The 20,047-nt window shown below is 41.5% G+C and overlaps 1 protein-coding gene across 8 annotated transcripts in view; it reads right to left on the minus strand.

Moving 5' to 3' along the window:
• Positions 1-1,908: 1,908 nt before the first annotated feature.
• Positions 1,909-20,047, minus strand: part of kiaa1109 (KIAA1109 ortholog) — a 116,800-nt gene continuing 98,661 nt past the window's right edge. For all 8 annotated transcript variants that reach the window (XM_069193468.1, XM_069193705.1, XM_069193653.1 and 5 more), the window contains 17 exons: positions 19,701-19,862; positions 18,727-18,866; positions 16,955-17,153; positions 16,101-16,304; positions 14,164-14,340; positions 13,635-13,772; positions 12,313-12,573; positions 11,808-11,961; positions 11,117-11,274; positions 9,139-9,331; positions 8,583-8,797; positions 7,775-8,026; positions 7,309-7,512; positions 4,918-5,112; positions 3,999-4,133; positions 3,403-3,568; positions 1,909-2,568 (listed from right to left, as the gene is read on the minus strand). In XM_069193468.1, coding sequence (XP_069049569.1) covers positions 2,352-2,568; positions 3,403-3,568; positions 3,999-4,133; positions 4,918-5,112; positions 7,309-7,512; positions 7,775-8,026; positions 8,583-8,797; positions 9,139-9,331; positions 11,117-11,274; positions 11,808-11,961; positions 12,313-12,573; positions 13,635-13,772; positions 14,164-14,340; positions 16,101-16,304; positions 16,955-17,153; positions 18,727-18,866; positions 19,701-19,862 — 3,170 coding nt within the window. In that variant the 3' untranslated portion in view covers positions 1,909-2,351. The remainder of the gene's footprint in view (positions 2,569-3,402; positions 3,569-3,998; positions 4,134-4,917; positions 5,113-7,308; positions 7,513-7,774; positions 8,027-8,582; positions 8,798-9,138; positions 9,332-11,116; positions 11,275-11,807; positions 11,962-12,312; positions 12,574-13,634; positions 13,773-14,163; positions 14,341-16,100; positions 16,305-16,954; positions 17,154-18,726; positions 18,867-19,700; positions 19,863-20,047) is intronic.

The following is a 20,047-nucleotide window of genomic DNA, read 5'->3' on the forward strand; positions in this document are numbered from 1 at the left end:
GTACTGCCAAGCACAGTTCAAATTACATCATCAAGTTTGCTGATGACATGACAGGGGTGGGCCTCATTAGCAACAATGATGAGTCACCATACAGAGAGGAGGTGAAGCAACTAGTGGACTGGTGCACAAACAACAACCTATCTCTTAATGTAAATAAAACAAGAGAGATAATCATTGACTTCAGGAGGGCCCACGCTGATCACTCCCCACTGTACATCAACAGCTCCTCTGTGGAGACAGTTAGAAGCACCATGTTTCTTGGTGTACACATTACAGATGACCTCACTTGGTCCCTCAATACCATCTCCATAGCCAAGAAGGCAACACAGCATCTCTATTTCCTGCGGCGACTGAGGAGGGCAAACCTTCCCCAGCCTATTCTTACTACTTTCTACAGAAGCACCATTGAGAGCACCTTGACCAGCTGTGTCACTGTTTAGTTTGGGAATCGCAACACTTCAGACTGCAGGACGCTGCAACGAATTGTGAAAACAGCTGAAAAGATCATTTGAGCCTTCCATTTCTGTCACCTATCACAGACGCTGCTTACACAGGGCCTCCAGTATAGTAGATGACCCCTCGCATCCCTCCCACAAACTCTTTGCCCTCCCGCCATCTGGAAAAAGATATCTGAGTGTAGAGGCTAGCTCCACCAGACTCTGTAACAGCTTCTTCCAGCAGGCTGTCAGGCTCCTCAACACCCTGGAATCTACTTGCATCCACCCTAATTCCAGAAATAGGGTTTAAATCCCCCTAGTGTGTTGTGTATATTGTATGCTTTATTTACCTTGTAATTTGCACTTTGCACTATGTGTACCCTGCCTACAATGTCTGTCAGTGTCCTGTCTGTCCTGCCTGTATTGGCACTGTGGACGAGGTGGAACGATATTTCTTTCCACTGTATACTTGTATATGGCTGGAATGACAAATAAATGTGAACTTGAACTTGATTTAGACACGTCAAAAGAAAGGCTGCACCTTAGCAAAAATCACTTAAATCTGTGAAAAATCACGGTAACTCTGAAAAGTATCATAGAAATCTATGTACAGTACAATGTGAGGGATTTGAAGTCTTGCGTTGCTCGATATTATTGATATTGACCCTCAAAACCTTACCATCAGATGAAAACGGTGCCCTAGATGAAGATCATGGCTGTATCATGTAATTTTGTTCATAAGTTAGCAAACTTTTAAAAAGAGGCGGTGACGTTATCTCGCGTCAGACCCTCTCGCGGGAATTTTATAGTGAGCCATAAGCTAGCCTAGCATCCGTGTCAAAATGCCAGGTTAATGTGATTTCAGTGACCTCTGGTTAGCAAATGAAAAATACAAGCGATGGCTCCAAAAAGACGAAGACCCAGGGCGTGCAAGATGTATGCAGGTAAAGAGGTGATGAAAAATTAATGGAAGGTTTTGGGATTTTGTTGGTAAAAATGAGTGGGAACCCTGAATGTTCAAATTTCTTATCCTTGTGTAAATGAACGTGAAGAATTTGTCTACGTGCAAACCATTGCATCTTTCACGTTGATGCACCTTGCCCCTCCAGAAAGTCTACCTTCTGGAAAACGTGCTATTCTATAACTGCTTGATTCGAGACTTCCTTCACAAGAATGTCCAATTTCCGAGTTGTGTTATGCTAGTTGTGTTGGATTATAATTTGAGGCCGAATAGGGGAGGAAAAAAAATCTTAAATTCGTTATGGTACATGACAATATGGTAAAGATCACTTTAAACGATGCGGCAATGGTGCGGCTTTAACTCCAACAAAGAGAAGCCAGGTTGTGCACTCAAAAGCTTCATTGTTTTTAAGAATTTTACCTTCTGTTTAGCAGACTAAAACCTGCATTGGTGTCATCTTTAGACTTTGAAAGCTTACATGTACTCCAAATCACCAAGAAAGCAGAGAAATACCATAATTGCAATGAGTTTATTATGTTAAGAAAATCAACACATTTATGAAATTCACATTAAAGAGTCAATACAGTGTTTTATATACATTAGTCTATTGCACATTTCATTTTAAAAAAAGGAATGCTAAGCAGCAGTTTAACAATTTATCCTATTCGGCTTTGTTCAAAATATACACAATACAACAGCTGTTGCAACACTTGATAAATTCCATACAGTGGCAGCATGCACCATTAGTACACATCTAAGCTCAAACTCTTGTAGTTCAGGAATAATAGTGTTAATGGAAAGGTAGTAGTATACAGCAGTGAGGAAATATCCAGTGTGTGCATTTTTTAAAATTATTTTAAATACATCTTTTTTTTTACACAGCTTTTCACATTTCAAGGTTACGTTTTTAAAATCCAATTCACAGAGCGGTGCAGGTAGACCAAACGGGTTTGTTAGTGTTCTTCCTTGTCTCGGCCTTTCCTCTCCTTCTCATCCTGCAGCGCAGTGCCCAGCTTCTTTATCAGGACCGACAGGACCTTATCCAGAGGGTCCATCACCCCTCTCTGGAGCCACTTGGGAATGGTAGTGCGTGCGTGATGGAATCCCAGTTTCTGGAGTATATAATCGACCCCCACGGGGTCAATCTTTCTGCCAGTCCACGAAATTAACCTGAGGGATACAAACATTACACCCTAAATGAAAATCGCAGAAAGTGACATTCCTTCTTATTTTAGAGAAACAGATAACACAATTTTAAATACAGATGACAATAAAAAATCTTGTATAATACCAATTTACCAATATACATTACACATGAAAATTTAGTCTATTCATGTCTGTTCCTTTAATATTTTACAACTATTTTACTTCTTAACTGAACTATATACATTCAAAATGAGGAACATTTTTTATGATTTATGAAGAGGGGGAAAATTATGCAGATATACATTCTTAATTCTAGTTTCAATTATTCTATATCTCCACATTTCAGACCTTAAAGGGCCTAATGTACTTACTTAACCCACCCTGACCAATATTTGACAAATCTGTTCATCTGTAATTTAACTGAAAACGTTAAGTTGTCCATTATGTAAACTTTTTTTATAAAATTCAATCCAACCACTGATTGTTGGTAAATCTGGGAGGAGGCAAGAACGTGACATTTCATGTGAAACACATCATGAAGTTAGTCTTAAACTTTGTGCAGTACAGTAAACCCCACACCTTCCCTCCTTCTGTGTGGCAAAAAATACAAATGCGATACACTGATCAAATCAACCACAGCGACAGATAAGCTATCAAATGTCTGCAAATCCCTTAATATTTCCCATTTTCATAGTCCATGGCTTTTCTGCCTGTATTCAGATCAATGCGTCTCCAATGAAAATAAAACCAGGCTGAACGCTGGATTGATTGGCAAGACTCCACACAGATACAGTACCCATCTCCGAGCAGAACGCAGCCCCCGAACAGGGTAACGAGGCGTCTGCCGATCCGCCTTACCGGAGTGTGGGTTCCAGGTGCCACGTGTTACACACAAACTCCCGCCAGTCCACAGTCGTGTAATTCACCGTATCCTCCTTGTCTTTTTCCTTGGAGTTCTCGTCGTGGACGGCGGTCGGACTCTTCTGCCCCGGTCGGGCAGCAAAAATACGAGGCGCAAAGAGAGCTGCAACGCAATCAAAATAAGCTGGATTTAGAATTGTGCAGATTTGCAGTCATTAAACAGGCAATATCTGGCCTAATAATATTTTATGTAACACGAATCATTAATTATGCTACAATTATCTAAATGATTTTGATAACATATTTCTCATGCAATATTTGTTATTCCTTTTTACATTTAAGAGCAAGGCAGGCTCAGTTGTTTCTGTAATTTTGGCATTACTGCAGTCTGCTCCCAAAGCAGATTTTATGCAAAACATACTGAAGAACACCTTTAAAGTTTTATAACTCACATCATATTCAAGACCAAACGAAATTGAAACTTGTATGTTATACATTATCTAGCGTTTCGAGTACTGAAAGTATTCTGTACTGTGGTTGATGCGGTATTGTAAGGCAGCCAGAAAGTAGTTCAGCACAGCCCTTATTCTCACCTTTTTCCTTTTCCTTAAGGTAAGCAGACACCAGGTCGTGCAGAAACATGATCAGCTCGGCATCCATGGTTACACATATGTGGTCAGTAAATTCTGTCACCACACTGCACTCCACCTTCGGCTTGCTGCCGGTTTCTGGGTTGGAAAATCATCACAAAAGTTATACAAAATCACAAATCGGCAGAAAAGGAAAATGAACTTTACCATTTCACCAAGCTGAATACCTCAGAACAATTATAAATGTACGATAGTAGGAAACGTCTGTTGAAGACCACAAAATTAGCAGGTAATACACAGAACTAAGAACACGATCCTTTTTTAGGGTCAGAATTAATTCAGAATAGGAGATCAGCGGCTCCTTCTTTTTCAGGCGCTTACAGTACATGCGAAAATGTCCTATTCATTCTATCACTAGTGGCTTTGTCTTTGCTTTTACTATTCTACTGTAAGTAACTTAAAAATAACTTAGAAGAGCAGGAGGAAAAGCATTCCATAGCAAGTAGCAGCGACAGAAAAAGCAGGGTCACCAGAGGTTCTACTGCAATGAGCAAAGCCAGCCTCAACTGAACTCAGCTATGAGAGGGAGTGTAAACATGGAGCAATTCAGAGATGTACAGTATGATGGAGCCAGATTTTTTAAAAGCCTTAAGTCAGTAACAAGATATTATATTGAAAATGTGATGTTACAGGCAACCAGTACTTGTAAAATCATCCAACTTTATACAATCCAATAATTTCCCCCCTTTGGACAAGCCGCCAAAGTTCATGTTTAATTTCAGAATCAGAGCTACAGAAGTCATCTTTCACAGGACTGTTCAAACTCTGTTGCTGGTGTACTGGCTTACTTCCTTTCTTAATCAAATTGAAATGTACTGTCCGGCCACACTGTGCCCTTTAGTTTCAGCCCCTTCTTCCTTACCCTGTAATGACGGCTCCTCGGGTTCCTGTACGTGAATCGATTTGAAATCCAGCTGCATCCTCGGCAAGGCGAAGATGGTCTCGGTCTCGTGGTTGTAGCTCGATGCTCCTCTGAATCCACTCAGCAGGCTGGAGCTCTTGGCTGCTACCCCACTCTCGGGATTGTTCGCGTCAACATTTCTCAGGAGGTTCAGCTCTTTAAAGGAGAGAAAATTGTGGTCATCAAAATAAAACTGGAAGAAATTCCAGAAATGGACCAAACACATCACCTTCCATAGGTGATCAAAACCAAGTGGTAACGTGGAAATCTCTCTGGTTGTGGGGTAGCCCAGGCCTATCCCACCAATGTGGGGTACCCGCCGGAATGGAACGCCAGTCCATCACAGGATGGACACAGACCCAAATTTCAGAGTCACACAGGGCCAATCTTTCCAGAAGCCAATTATCCTACCAGTATGTATGAGTATGGGAGGAAACTCACGTGAAAACAGGCAGAACACACAAACACCACACAAGAGACCACCCCAGGAACCGAACTAACTATTTAACAGCAGGAATGCTAATTATTTTAATCAGAACAACCACTAGAAAAAATACAAAAGTGGACCATAATATTACTCTTTTACTGCAGTTATTCTCAAAGACATGTACAGTTGTATGCAAAAGTTTGGGCACCCCTGGTCAAATTGCAGGATTCAAAGTTAACCACTTCTGGAGGGTTCAAACTTAAACATGACATATTTCTATATATAATTTAATGCACAATTACTATTTATTTTATTAATTTGACAGATTGAAAAAATAAATAAATATGCAAATCAATATTTAGATAAGCCAGAAACTTTTTGGAACTGACTGCTGTGGACTGATAAAGCAAAAAGTGATCTTTTAAGCCACAACCACAAAAGATACATTTGGAGAAAAACGGGTGAAGAGAACACCTTGCTAACTGTTAAGCATGGGGGTGGATCCATTATGCTTTGGGGTTGTGTGACAGCCAGTGGCACAGGAAATATCGTGTGTGTGGAAGGAAGAATGGATTCAACTAAAAACCAACAAATCCTAGAAACTAATGTCCCAGTGCAGAAATTGAAGCTGAAAAGAGGTTGGATATTTTGATCCAAAATCCAAAACCATGAAATACTTACAGGAACAAAAGATTAAGGTTTTTGGAAGGTTCCCAAAATCTTCACAGTCCGCAGACTTGAATATTATTAAAAATCAGTGGGGAATTCTCAAACATGCAGTGCATGCAAGAAGACCTAAGAATATTTCTGAGCTGCAACATTCCTAAAGCAAGAATGTAAAGACTGGCTACAAGAAACGTTTGGAAGCTGCGATTTCTGCTAAAGGAGGTGTTACTTAGTATTGACTGACAAACGTTTGTACATGTCATATTCACTGTTTTTTTTCCATTTTGTAAATTCAGTAAATAAATGGTAATTGTGCATTAAAATGTTCAAAATGTGTCATGTTTAAGTTTGTACCCTGCAGAGGTTGCATTATCTTCTTTTCACTTCGAGATTCTGAGAAACATGTAATTTGACCAAACTTTTACATACGACAGAATAACCTTTTGAAACGGGATGTGTGTATCTTCCTGTTTAACAATCAATTAAAGCAAGGGACATGAAAAGGCTTTGTTGCAGGTTTTCATGCAGTTCAGAGACACACTGCCTTAACTGTAACGCTGGTGTTACAAGGATTTCCATCCATGTAACACCATGAAGGAATATTACTGAATATTCCTGAATATTACTGAAGGAATATTTCAGTAAGATTCCTGGCTTTCTCTCAAAACAGTTTATCATTAGGGTATGTCACCAGTGTGCATATGCAGGACTTAAAGTAAAGGCACACCCTGGTGCCACTGATTCATTTCACACTCAAAGTTAATATAATCAATCTTTTGTATTAATCTATTGTATTGTGCTAAGGATTTAAATACCTTATGATGGTCAACATCATGTGAAACATATTTACTGGGAAATTTTGGGAATTCGGTTAACTTATGAATGGAAAGGAACAAATAATAGGTTTATTCCATGCTGAAAAAAAGGAAGAAATAAAACACAATGTTTTGGCCGTGGAGCCTTCTTCAGGTGTGAATGGGTCTTAGGAATGGAAAGCACTTCCTAGAATAAAAACACCAGCATCGAATAATTTATACAACGTATCAGTCGATGTATACTGTGTTAAGCTAAACATTTTGATATCAATATTTTTGAAGTGGACCAGCATACGCACTTGAATATAAAACATCAAGGCGGTCTTTTCTCATTGATTTATTCTATTCCTAGTCTTGAAAAGCTCTCCAGGAGCACCTCGACACGGGAACATGTGACAGCGTGAGGAGAGAATTGTGAAGGAAGCCAACCCATCACTGCCCTACCTTCGCTCCTCATGGCGGTGACGTAGTTGAACCACTCTTTGACGCTGGCGACTCCGTGAGGGGGGTTCTCGTGACGCCGGCGGGTGATCTTCGTGATGGTTGCCATGGGGCTCTCCAAGGCTCCACAGGGTTTAGTGACCATGGTGTTATGCCCCAGGTGGAAGTCTAGAGTCTGCACAATGTACGTGGAGTCATCACTAGAACCTAAAGCAAGATAATGGAGGCAAATACGTTAGCAAAGTAAAACTAGACTAAGTAAAAAACATCTCTCCCGAACACAAAAAACATCCAAGTTGAATTTTCTAGTTTGTATACCTTGTCCTTCACAGTTCTCCATTCTCTCCTTTATGCACAAAAATATCTAGCTCGTAAACTTTAAAATAAAGGTTCTAGTGTTAAACTGCTGTTTAACAAGTGACTCGGAAGCCTAACCTTTGTGAGTACCAGAAGCTAATAAAAGAATTACCATCTTCCCATATCTTCTGAGCCTCAGTCCAGAAGGCGATGTTTGGCTCTTCGAGGTGAAAGAGGGCCCAGGATTTGGAACGGAAATTAGGCCCATGGAAACACGCTAAAGTCATGTGGTTTCCATGGAGGCTCATTGATCCACCCAGTTGAACGGCATCTTCTGGCAAAGGCATCGGGAAGAGGGAGATGTGGCAGCCAGCAATCATCTTCAGCACGCCAGGCCAGTGACGGTGATGGGCTTTATCCAGGTCTGAAAAACAGGTGGCTTTTTACCAGCTTCACACGACAGAGCCATGCAAGCAAAATTACTAACCAACTACACTGCAATTGCTGCAGATAACTAGAACTGTGAGTTATGATCTCCTTTAATAGCTACACCTTCAGGGAAACTGGCTAACTCAGCACCCAACATTTTGAAGACATCCGTCTATCTATTTTCTGACTACTTCTTCCAATTCAGGGTTGTGGGGGAGCAATTAACGGTACACCACTGGACGGGATGCAGGGCACACGGACATAAACACACACTCACACCAGGGGTGGCTTTCCCAGGAGCCAATTAACCTACCAGTGTGTCTTTGGACTCTGGGAGGAAAGCCACAAGAACATGAGAAGAACATACGAGTGTGGAATTGAATCCAGGGCACCAGCACTGCGAAGCGGCAAGGCTAAACACTACACCACCTCCGCATTATGAAGACATTCGTTTTTTAAATAATATTCAACAAGAAGTAAAAGAACAAAATGTCACACTAAACATTAGGTAAATATTTTAAAAGCACTGTAAATACAGACAATACACTTACATAGTTCTGCAGAGCCTTTTTCAATGTTGACTGGAGCTTTTGGGGGTATGTAAGGGACCGGACCCCAAGTGGAAAGAGCCCGTTTACTGGTGTCAAACTGCTGGGTAAAAAATTCTTGAAGCTTCATGCCAATCTTAATGAGATCTGGGGTGGTGGATCGAGATATTATAACCTGGAAAATATCCCACTGAAGATCTCCATGGACAAAGATCTCACTGAAAAATACATAACGGGCAGATAATGAGAACTGAGCCTCAGACCTCTTTTTTAGAAAGCACCAGCTTTTCCCATAAATCCCCAAATGTCAACTTTATAACATGCAATGACGGCAAACTTTTGTATTTAAGAAAAACACATATACACAGTTAATGAACTAAACTGAATTCAATTATTGAAACTGAACAGTGATTGAAAAAAAAAACAGAGCTCAGACAATCAATAAAAAATCAGTGAAAACTACCAAATGTTTTTCAAAAGAGCACCAGTAACACAACTACAAAGGAAAAGCCGAGCCTGGTCTAGCTTTGTACTAAGTGACAGATGGAGTACAGGATACCTCTTTTCTGACAGAGTTGCATCCATGGTGTTACACAGGTTGACCTTCCATTCATCCTGCAGCTGGAGGTCAGCGTTGCTGAAAATCCCCATGAGGATGCTGGAGCCCATGTAATCCACACGAGCCTCCGTAGAGCCCATGGTGATCTGGATTTTATGGCTGGGCTGCTGAGTGGGATGTTCGGAGATGTGAGCTGAAATAAGCAATATAAAGAACTTAGAGGCTAGGTACTGAACCACAACACCACCACATCTGCCAACAGAAGGATGCCAGTCCTGATGTGTCACAAAGATGAAAAATATCTTCAGTGAAATGACATGGAGCACATTTTGTATTTTAAGATAACACAATTATATATATACACTGTATATACTTGACCCCTGGGTTCAGTTCCTGGGGTGCTATCTGCATAGAATTATTATATTCTTCCTGTGTTTGCGTGGGTATCACAAGGTTTTCTGGTTTCCTCCCACAATTCAAAGACATATTGGTAGGTTAACTGGCTTCAGGGAAAATTATCCCTAGTGTGAGTGGCTGTATCTGTATATGTCTTGCAACAAACCGTTGTCCCATCCAGTGTGTATCCCACCTTGTGCCCATTGCCTTCTGGGACACTGTGAGCCTGAACTGGATAAGGCGATATTGAGAGCGATGTGATAACGTAATACATTCTTTATTCTTTTTGGGTCTTTGTCATTTATAAAAACAATGTAACTACAGTGCATCCACTCTTAAAGGGACTACTTTAATAAAGCTCTAATGCTGTAATTTGCTTTTGTGTTATAAGCCATAATACAATAAAACACTTTGACTGAGACTCAGTATAGAGCATCCAAAACACCATGAGGAAAAACTCCAGCAGAATCTGTTATAAAATTGTGGTTTGTTTCAGTATAGGAATGAAAGTTGGGAAAAGTAGAACAAAACAAACTACCATATTTTAAATAAAAAGCATAATCAGCACAGTGAAAAAAGGCATGGATACTGTATAGGTGCAAGGAAGATCACTACTTTCCTCAAATCAGTTTAGTAGCCACTAGCTACTAAACTGACCTTAACATCTCTCTGATCACAGCCAGGTGGACTTGCAGTGCACTAGTACAAAATGAATGGGTTACTCCTCCACCCCAGCTGTGAAGGGAGCAGCATGAAATACACATCTTGGCCAGGCTTTTCAGTTCATCATATACATATTACTGAAGACAGGGTATCAAATTGCAAGATAATAGCCCTTTAAGCAATGTTTACAGATTTTGCTTTCTTTGAGCAGGGAGCACTAGAAACTTATTTGAGACTATACGAACTCTCTCGAAGTGTTACAGATACAATTGCAGGCCTGGTCCTAGTGAGCCTGAATATATCACGTTTTTGGGGTAATCATCAAATCACCACTGTCAGAAGACATTTAAATTTATTCAACAAATTATGGTCCCAAATAATATGTAAATCACTTAATTTAACAAACCACCAATTGGTCATTGACCGATTATTTTTGTTGAAGAGAATACTTTATTAATTTATCAACAACTAAGGTTTCTGGTAAGCCTTTCACCTCTTAATCTTTAATTACCAAAGTGAATTAGTTCAAGCCAGTCCTTGATTTTAAGTAGGTGGAGTTTTAAAAGGACCTATAAACGCTGCCAGACAGCAGCCCTTGAGGTCTGCAGCTGAGCTCATTTATACGAGACTAACTGGAATAGGGATGTCCAGACCAGCGCTGGAGACGTCTAGGCTAAGTGGCTGGAATTTAGTTTCTGTTTGTTGCAGAAAATTAGTTCTAGACTTTGACTGAAATACAATAGCATAGACCCTGTGCTGACCCCAAGCTTTTCTCTCCCCATCGGTGTGTCTGTGTCTCATGGAGAGCAAGCTGGGGTATGCAAAAAGAAATTCCTAATGCAAGAAATTGTATATGGCTAATAAAGATCTTATCTACCGACAATCTTATAATGCAGTAATCAATGCACAGGTAACTTACCAACCATCTCTAGAGTATTAACATCAATATTGCCTCCCACAACGCCTCCTTTAGAGTCCAGCTTGGACCTCCCTAAGCCAACAGACATGCTGATCTCTCGGTCTCTGTTGCTGCCAACTGACAGGCGACCCTGACTTTTCAGGCCACTGGTTGTCCACCTTTTAAACAAAGAAAATCAGTGACAATGCAGACTGTTCATTTTTAAAAATGACATTTAATTTACAAATTAAAATGACCGAATTACAAATACACACCTATATAAAACAGTAAACTGGCACTTTGTTGAAGCACTTACCAAAGCAAGAAACACAGGGGTGCCTGTTAAACATTTTTAAGAGGATACCTCTCTCCTCCAGACATCTGATAGCTTATCAAACTCATTTCATCATACCTGAGATTAGACTGATAATTTTGTAGGCAGAACAGTTAAATGTCTGAGCAAGACACACAGACTGTACAGTACTGTACATACATATGTGCCAACCACAGCATTGCGAATTTGTTCTTGGGTTTACATTAAACCATAAAAATAACGAAAGAATTAAGAAATACTTTAACCGAACGATAAACCAGACGTCTACACAATCAAAAAATTGCACTGAGCATGAAACATAGCTGCATAGTCCCAATAAGTCCCAATTGCCCCCTGAAGCATCTGTAATAGAAATGGCCAGGAAATGCCATGACTTACGTGTTGTTCCCCATGACGTTGCTCATGTTCATTTGCACATTGAGCTGCTTGAGGTTAATGGCAAAGACAACCAGCGTCTCCCATGGAGAGCCTTGCTGGCACCCTGCTTTGTTGTTCTTGTTGAAGGAAGGTGTGGATGTCTTAGTGACGGAATCTGTCAAAAACACCGGCTTGTTTAGGTGCAACTGCCATTATATTTTTTATCCCCCCAGTGGATACAATTTTTTTGAGTTATTTGTACATTTGATTTGTATTGCTTAGGATTCCTTGAATCATCTTCTTTCTGATACTAAACAGAAAAACGTTGTGCAATACGCCTTCATCACTTGAGCCAAGACACCTAAATATAAACATATCATGAAATCTGCGCAAAGCTACAGCACATTTAGACTGGTGAACATCTACCCTTCCTCGCTGCCATGGCTTATAACAGAAAAGGCAGCAGCTTCTTTAATGACCAGCAGCATTTATCTACATTCAGACCCCGGGTCTCACTGTGGCGTACCTCTCCGAGGCACGGAGGAGTCTGAGATACTCCGCGATCGGGAGACGGCGGGAGACTTGAGGCTATGCGCGAGCCCTCCCCCTGGAGACATGGTGCTGCTGGCGGAGTGGTCCGCAAACACGTTCGGGGACTGGGGCCCGTGCTGGAAAGAGGTCGACTGGGTGGGCTGCTCCCATGTCCTCCAGTAGGCTTTACGGGTTGACTCGGGGGAAAGGTGCTGATTCATCCCCTCGACGGAATCTGGCGTGACGGGACCTGAGGCTATAATTTTTACCCCAAAAAAAGAAGAAAAAGAGATTTGTGACGCACCGACAGAGAATACGAATCCTCGTAGGAAAAACATTAATTTACTCTTTCATAATTATTGTTTAAGCCTCATTACTTTTGTGATATTCTTGACCCACTCCCCACGTCAACTGTATTCTCATAAATGTCAAAGGACATCCATTTCGTAGCTAAGCGGACTTAGTTCTAAATCAGCTGCATGTCAAAATCAAGTAAAAGAAAATGAAGTGAATGCACAAGTTTATATTAAAGGGGAATTTAGATAGGACAGAGAATAGGAAAATCTTCCTTAAATAAAAGTTTGCTTCTGAAAGACACCTCAGTCAAGGGACAAGACTCTGAGCTCCTTCAAGAAATTATGTCTTGTAAGGTAGGAAGACTGGTCAGAAAAACACTGGTACGTTCTCAAGCTTTGGGTGTTGCCAGCAAACTATAGATATGTGAGCATGTGTTGTCATTCTGAGGGGTAGATATTCAATCTTTGTCACTTTTGGAAAACGGTCCTTAATCCCACAAAAAACACCCATCAATTAGGCTTCCAAACCTCATCTTTTAGAGATATCCAATGACAAAGATAGTAACAGTTTTAAGAGGAGAATGAAGCACTTTGATCAGAGCTTTATATTTTTAGGGTCTTCTGTTCAAAGTCACTGTGAATAAAAGTTACCCCATGTTTTTCAAGTTGTTCACTACTCCCAAGTGAACCTTATTGCTTATGCATGCATACAAAATATTTTTTGCAGGGTCATGCACTTGTACGTACACACTGCTGTATGCGGGACTTGTACTTTTCACAAAGTCAGAACGGTAAAGCTTCTCAATGGATTATATTTGTAATACCTACTAAACGGAAACAAACCATTTGAGCCTTGTTACAGCTACTCAGACAAACATCAGAGCACAAAAAGTTTCCATTTAGTTTCCCAAGTATCCTACGAGAAAACTATTACTGTTCTAAAGGGAACTGAACGGCACTTGAAGAGGTACAAACTGTAGAAAGTGGTTTGAGACCCAGACGATCCCCGCAGTTTGCCTACCTGGCAGGTTTATAGTTTGATCCCCCAGGAAGAGGCGCCTGGCAATGCTCCTTCTGTACCAGGCCCGGGGAAAGGCCAGGATCTCACTTAGCCTCCTCATGTCGTACTTGAAGGAAGCTGATCCTATATCGCACACAGCTGTGGAAAACCAACACGGTTTCAACTGCAATGTCTTTGTTTTTCTTCCCCCCACAGTTTCACCATTCTATCCAGTTGAACCCAAGTAAGGGGAGCAATATTAACAGGACTATAGCAATTCAGTTGAAGGTGGAAAGTTTCAGCAAACTACAAGTGAAATGCGCATGTTCACTTATTTATTAAATGGATTTAACAGTTTTGTTAAACTACACTTGTCAGGGACACTTCCTCTTCTACGTTATCCTTCACCCAGTAAAGAAATGTTAAATTGAAATAGGTTAACTATGTTAAATTACAGGCTATAAATCCTCATCTGAAACAAACACCAGGGTTTAATAGCACAGTAAATAAGCAGTTCCTAAAGGGGTGTGTTTTGTAGCAAAGGCAGAACCTGAGATGTTAATCAGGGTGGTGTCCATCTTGCCCCCTTTCCCTGGCAGGCAGCTTTCAATGAACAAGGCCCCTCCGGAGCGCCGCATCCTGGACAGGCTCACTTTCACAAACTCCAGGTTGATGCTCAAGGAGTCCTTGCGTCCCGTCACGGAGGACGGCTCCTCGTCCACGGTACCTGCACCGAACGGGAAACAACAACCTTCAGGGGTGGTGGTGGGGGGAATCTGTTTGACAGTAATCTGATACAGCAACACAACAAAGAACACAAAACTGATCAGAGAAATGCAGAGCTTTTGGCAAGCCTCGTGTCAAGGATGTCAGATTTAAGAGAAAATGGCACAAACATACTTCATCAGAGGTGATTCGGGGCCTGGTCACTCATTTTCTTTGCAGCCACACTTCCCTCTATCAGTTGGACCACAATCCAGCTGCTCCTTTTTCCCTGCCCCCCCCTCATTCGGCTGGTAAAGGTCCCAGGTCTACTACCTCCCCCCTTGATCACCGATTCAACGATCTTTATCCCCTCTTCTCCGACAGCGCCGCTTTTTAGCACGGATAATAGATATAAGGTGTTTATATGTTGTTTCTTGCTTGAAGACTCTAAATACTGGTATTGCATTAGATGGTGTGTTAATTTAGTCAATGGAATTATGATGACAATGTTCGTCAACGACCTTTTTTCCATTTTTGTTAGTAAAGACGAAACGAAAATAATCCACAATGACGATGACCAAGACTAAATTAAGTGAATTAAGTGAAATGACCTGCTTGACAAAAAATCATACTGAAAAAAGCACAGACCTGTTACTTTGTTAGTGTGATACTAGCACAACGTCATTAGCATTTACTCTACTCTTAGACTATGGGACTTTTTAACAGAAACATAGCGTCAAAAAGGCTAGTTATTAATAATATTATACTATTGAGTTAAAGAATGCATATATTACTTGTCCTGTCTGATTTAAATATTTTTTTAACACTACATGGAAAAATATAATACTGTATATAAGATAATTTGTTTTTAACCCTTTATTGCATTTGATACATGGCCTTTCTGGGGATCGATTCACTTAAGACTCGTGCTTTTTAACAGAATCTTATCAGGATGTGTTCAGAATTTTCATAGAAAGACATTTCATTATACTTTTATACATTTTATTTGACAAAATAGAAAGCGTTCTAGACCTAGACCTTGATCTTCTTGATGATGAAGACCATAGTAGAAATAGCACTGATCTTAGAGATTTCTTACTGATCTTTTACTGTAATTTTTCAAACATTTCTCTCCCTTCCACTTCCAAGGGTGTTCTGCTTCTGCAATAAGTTTGCTTTAATACCTACTGGCAGTCAAGGTAATCTTCAGAAGCTTTTATAAACCCGAGGCTTTGTGACCCTACCAGGTGACTAACACACATCAGACCGATTGACTGCATTTTCAGTCCCCTTTTCATAGTTTTATCACATTTTAATTTCTAAATGTTAAAAAGTCCTGATGTGCACTTGCATTTCAGTTCCTAAATTATAATTCTACTTCCATCTCATTAAAGATACTGTATATACACACAAATTTGGGGGCAGCTGTACTTTTAAGTATAAAACTGCAGGTTATGTTACATTTTCTGTCCTCTTCTTCCCCTCAGGATGCATAAGGCTTCCAGTTTCCACCGATCCTAATTAAGTACAAATTCACTGTAAACAGAGAAAGCATAGTTTCCATAGTAATGATACCAGAGACTTTCTAACAGCTCTGGATGCGTGTTGATCTTTCTGAATAAGACAAGCCGCAAAACTGATTTAGCATTATAACTTGATTTCTGGTACATCTATAATTTAGCCAATTAAATGACTTTAAATGTAATTATTCCTTTTAATAGATGCCTAAACATTTCATTCTGGACATTTATGGCAAACGAAGTGGTCATGGCTGTTCATTACCCAGTGGTCCCGAGCCAGGGGGAAGACCTGCGACAGCCGACTTCTGCTTGCCAGCTCCATATGGATGGAAGACGTACAGAGAGAAGTCGGACATGCAGGCTGTGAAGCTGAGCCCCGACGAGCTGGTGCAGGAGCTGGTCAAATCTGACTGGCTGCTGCTGTGCCGAGTCCGGCCAAGAGGACTCCCCAGACCTGGTGATGGGCCTGCAAGCATAGACCGCAGAATAAGCAGCTGGCCAATACAAAGTTAAGTCAAGACTAACCTTGATACAATTATTAAGCCAGCAGGATATTAACTTGAAGACATTTTTCAAGTCTCTTTGACAGACTCTATGATTGGGACAGAACTGCAGATGTGCCCCATTGCAGGACCCGAGAGGCTCAAATTAAGCCCTTTGGCATCTTCAACAGGATATTGGCATGCAGGATTGTGACAGCAGGAAATTTAGAAGTCTTGTGTTTCAGTTCTAAATCTGCTACCATCAAGACGACAAAGAACAGTGAGATTCACCAAGTTGCCACCATCACTGTATTTATGGAAGAGCAATTATCCAAAGGGCCCCGGTCATAAATCTAGTAGACATCTTTATTGAAACATCCCGTCTTCCCCAAGTTTCCCCATAAACTAACGGAAAGAGATACAGGTAAACAAACCATTTTGTGACAGTACTCCAGGAATATAAAATTGCACGTGCCTGTTCATCAGCTGAAGAGCGGCTTCTTGTTTTTAAAGTCATCAAGCACATTTAGCATTTCATTTCACACAAACAGCTAAATTTAGGATAAAAAACGCCTGAGGAAAAAGCCACGCAGGTAGCTGTGTTCCTACCACACCATGGGTCCGGTGGACATACCCTTACTAGCGACGGGCTTCAGCACGCTGTGAGCGAGGGGCGACACGGAGGAGGCCTGGTGCAGGCCGTCTGCAGGGTGTGCGGACGCGGGGGTCTCCAGCTCACCGCGGTTCGAGGAGAACACCAGGTCCAGCGAGGGCAGCTTGAGCATGCACTCCACTCTGGACATGGGCAGGCAGCTGAACTTAATCTGAGAGGGCTAGAAACAAGACCCAACATGTCATCACAGGCGCAGTCTGCTCAGACAGGAAAAGCCTTTTCTCTAACAGTCTCTCGGCTGTAATGAACAAGGAAAAGTGACGTGACCAGTGTCACGCTTAATGCTCTTTGCAGACTATGAAGTTTGTCTATTATAATTATTGCCTCAAATGGATACAGAACCAAATACTGACGTTACACTCTGAAATGGATAAAGTGAATATAGGCCTAGAATTTATGGTGACTTGAAATCACTGGGTTGAACACAATGTTTTTTTTCCTAATATTTTTCAAAAAGAGTAGGGGTGTAACCCCGGTGTCCTGACCAAATTTCCCATTGGCCCTTACCAATCATGGCCTCCTAATAATCCCCATCTATGAATTGGCTACATTACTCTGCTCTCCTCCCCACTGATAGCTGATGTGTGGTGAGCGTTCTGGGGCACTATGGCTGCCGTCGCATCATCCAGGTGGGGCTGCACATTGGTGGTGGTGGAGGGGATCCCCATTACCTGTAAAGCGCTTTGAGTGGAGTGTCCAGAAAAGCGCTATATAAGTGTAAGGAATTATTATTATTATTATTATTAATATGATAAAATGTATGCATGGAATTACCCAAAAATAAAACGGATATTCTATTGCATCATATCGTATAAATCCTCCAATGACAAACACAAAATGAATAAAATGTTGTTTCGGCTACTGCAATACACTTGGAGGGTACCGTATCTGCTTATTGTAAGCATACAGATGTAGATTTTATTATGAAATGGACCACATATTACAGAAACACCTATTACTTTTACCACTTTTATTTACACTAAATACGATAAATTCATAGGATTTTTCTCTTAGCCTCAATAGCCATTATAAGTGAGAACAAATGTTAGAATGGTAATCGAATGAGTGCCCCCTTATACAGCAGGGCCTTTACACTAGAGCAATGCAAGGGGAGTACCTTAATCAAAGGTACAGCAGCAGTTCCCAACAGGGACTTCCAACACTTCCAATGCATGGACCTAATAACCTCTGTGCACTCTGTGAAGTGGACCTGCTTGGTTTGATTTACTGCTGTCTTATACGTATACTTTGACACACTGGGAACACAGACTTACATGCATAACTCCCAGCAACAGCAGGCTGGCAGCTTACCAAGATTAAAAACTATTGATTGCTTCTATGCTCATATGTGCAAGTGTAATCACGAAAGAAATATAGAGAACAACAGTTCATAAAACCAACAACCCACAGAGAGTCAAGTAGTGTAAAACAGTCCGTGACTGCTGCATAACTCAACAGTCAAACCATTCGGAAATCATTCATTTTCTGGTAAATCATATTTTAAAGCCCCTAGAAAATCTATTCAGCTTCGAAAAAATAAAATTGCCAGGATGAACATAAACCATTTTCAATCACTTGCATGGAGAAAATGGTGATGGCTTCACAAATTCACAATCCAATGTGGCCGGATACTTGGAGGGACGTCATTCGAAAGCGCTGGCCAGTACTACTGGGATAACACACGGTAAAGCAGAGCAGCTGCAGGAGAGTCGGGGTGAAGAAGGCTGCGCTACCTGCACTCTGACGTACACCACCACGTCCACAGGGAAGGAGGAGTAGGCAGACGTGGAGGACGACACCAGCGAGGTGGTCGACTCCTCCAGCGTGTCCACCGGCTCGAACTGGCCCATGTCTTCTTCCTGCGAGCTGATTGCTGTCAGGGACACGGCGTGGTAACAGGTCAGGAGAGGGCAGCCGCTCACAGAGCCACAGACAGCCCCAAGGCATAAAAAAAACAGCTTCACCATAAACCCTTCTCTGACACGCTATCCATCTCTGAACTGAGGCTGTTGGTGCAATGTACTAGCTAAGCTTGCTATAGAAAGATAATTATTTCTCTTATTTCAACTCACAACTGGCAACCCACTGAAGCTCAGCAGGTGTGAGCCTGGTCAGAACTTGAATGGGAGACCTCCTGAGGAAGCTAAGGTTGCTGCTGGAAGAGGTGTTAGTGGGACCAGTAGGGGGTGCTCACCTTGCAGTCTGTGTGGGTCCTAATGCCCCAGTATAGTGATGTGGATAGTATATTGTAAAAAAGGTGACGTCCTTCGAATGAGACACAAAACCAAGGTCATCTCAGTTATTAAGTTATTATCTCAGGGCGTTTCTCGAAAATGTAGGAGGTGTTACCCTGGTGTTCATGGCCTTCTAAATCCCCCTCTATGAATTGGCGTCATCACTCTGTTCTTCTTCCCACTGACAGCTCATGTGTGGTGAGCGCACTGGTGCACTTTGGCTGCCATCACATCATCCAGGTGGGGGCTACACACTGGTGGTGATGGAGGGGTGTCCCCATTACCTGTAAGGTGCTTTGAGTGGAGATTCCAGAAAAGCACTGTACAGGTCTAAGGATTTATTTTATTATATAAGCTATAAATTCCACCATGTGTGATTAACCGCATGGCCTTCAACAACACAGTTTTCTTACACCCTTCAAGCTCAACATCCTGTGGAAGTCCTACAGCACACCCATGCAGAGCACACATACCCGTGTAGTTCCTGTCGACAGGTGTGATCGGTATGGTTTCCAGTGCCTTCTCTAGGAAATCCAAGAGACAGGGGCTGATGACCATCTCTTCTGGCAGTGTCTGCAGTGCCACCCACGCATACAGCTTAGCAGTCTTCATCGCTCCACTTCCTTTTCCTTTGGCTGTGACAAAGGGAGAAGGCACAGGCTCCTGTTAATCATTTCTGCATTTTCGTTCCAACACAGTTTTTAGAAATGTTAAAAGCATGCCAGTGACCTTGATTTGAATGAATATATTAGTGCCACAAGTTACAAAAAGTAATTCTTCACTGTACGAGTTAGTCGAGAAGTCTACCAGTTTCTCTTCC

Source organism: Lepisosteus oculatus, chromosome 1 (genome assembly GCF_040954835.1).
Source record: "Lepisosteus oculatus isolate fLepOcu1 chromosome 1, fLepOcu1.hap2, whole genome shotgun sequence".
NCBI lineage: Eukaryota > Metazoa > Chordata > Actinopteri > Semionotiformes > Lepisosteidae > Lepisosteus > Lepisosteus oculatus.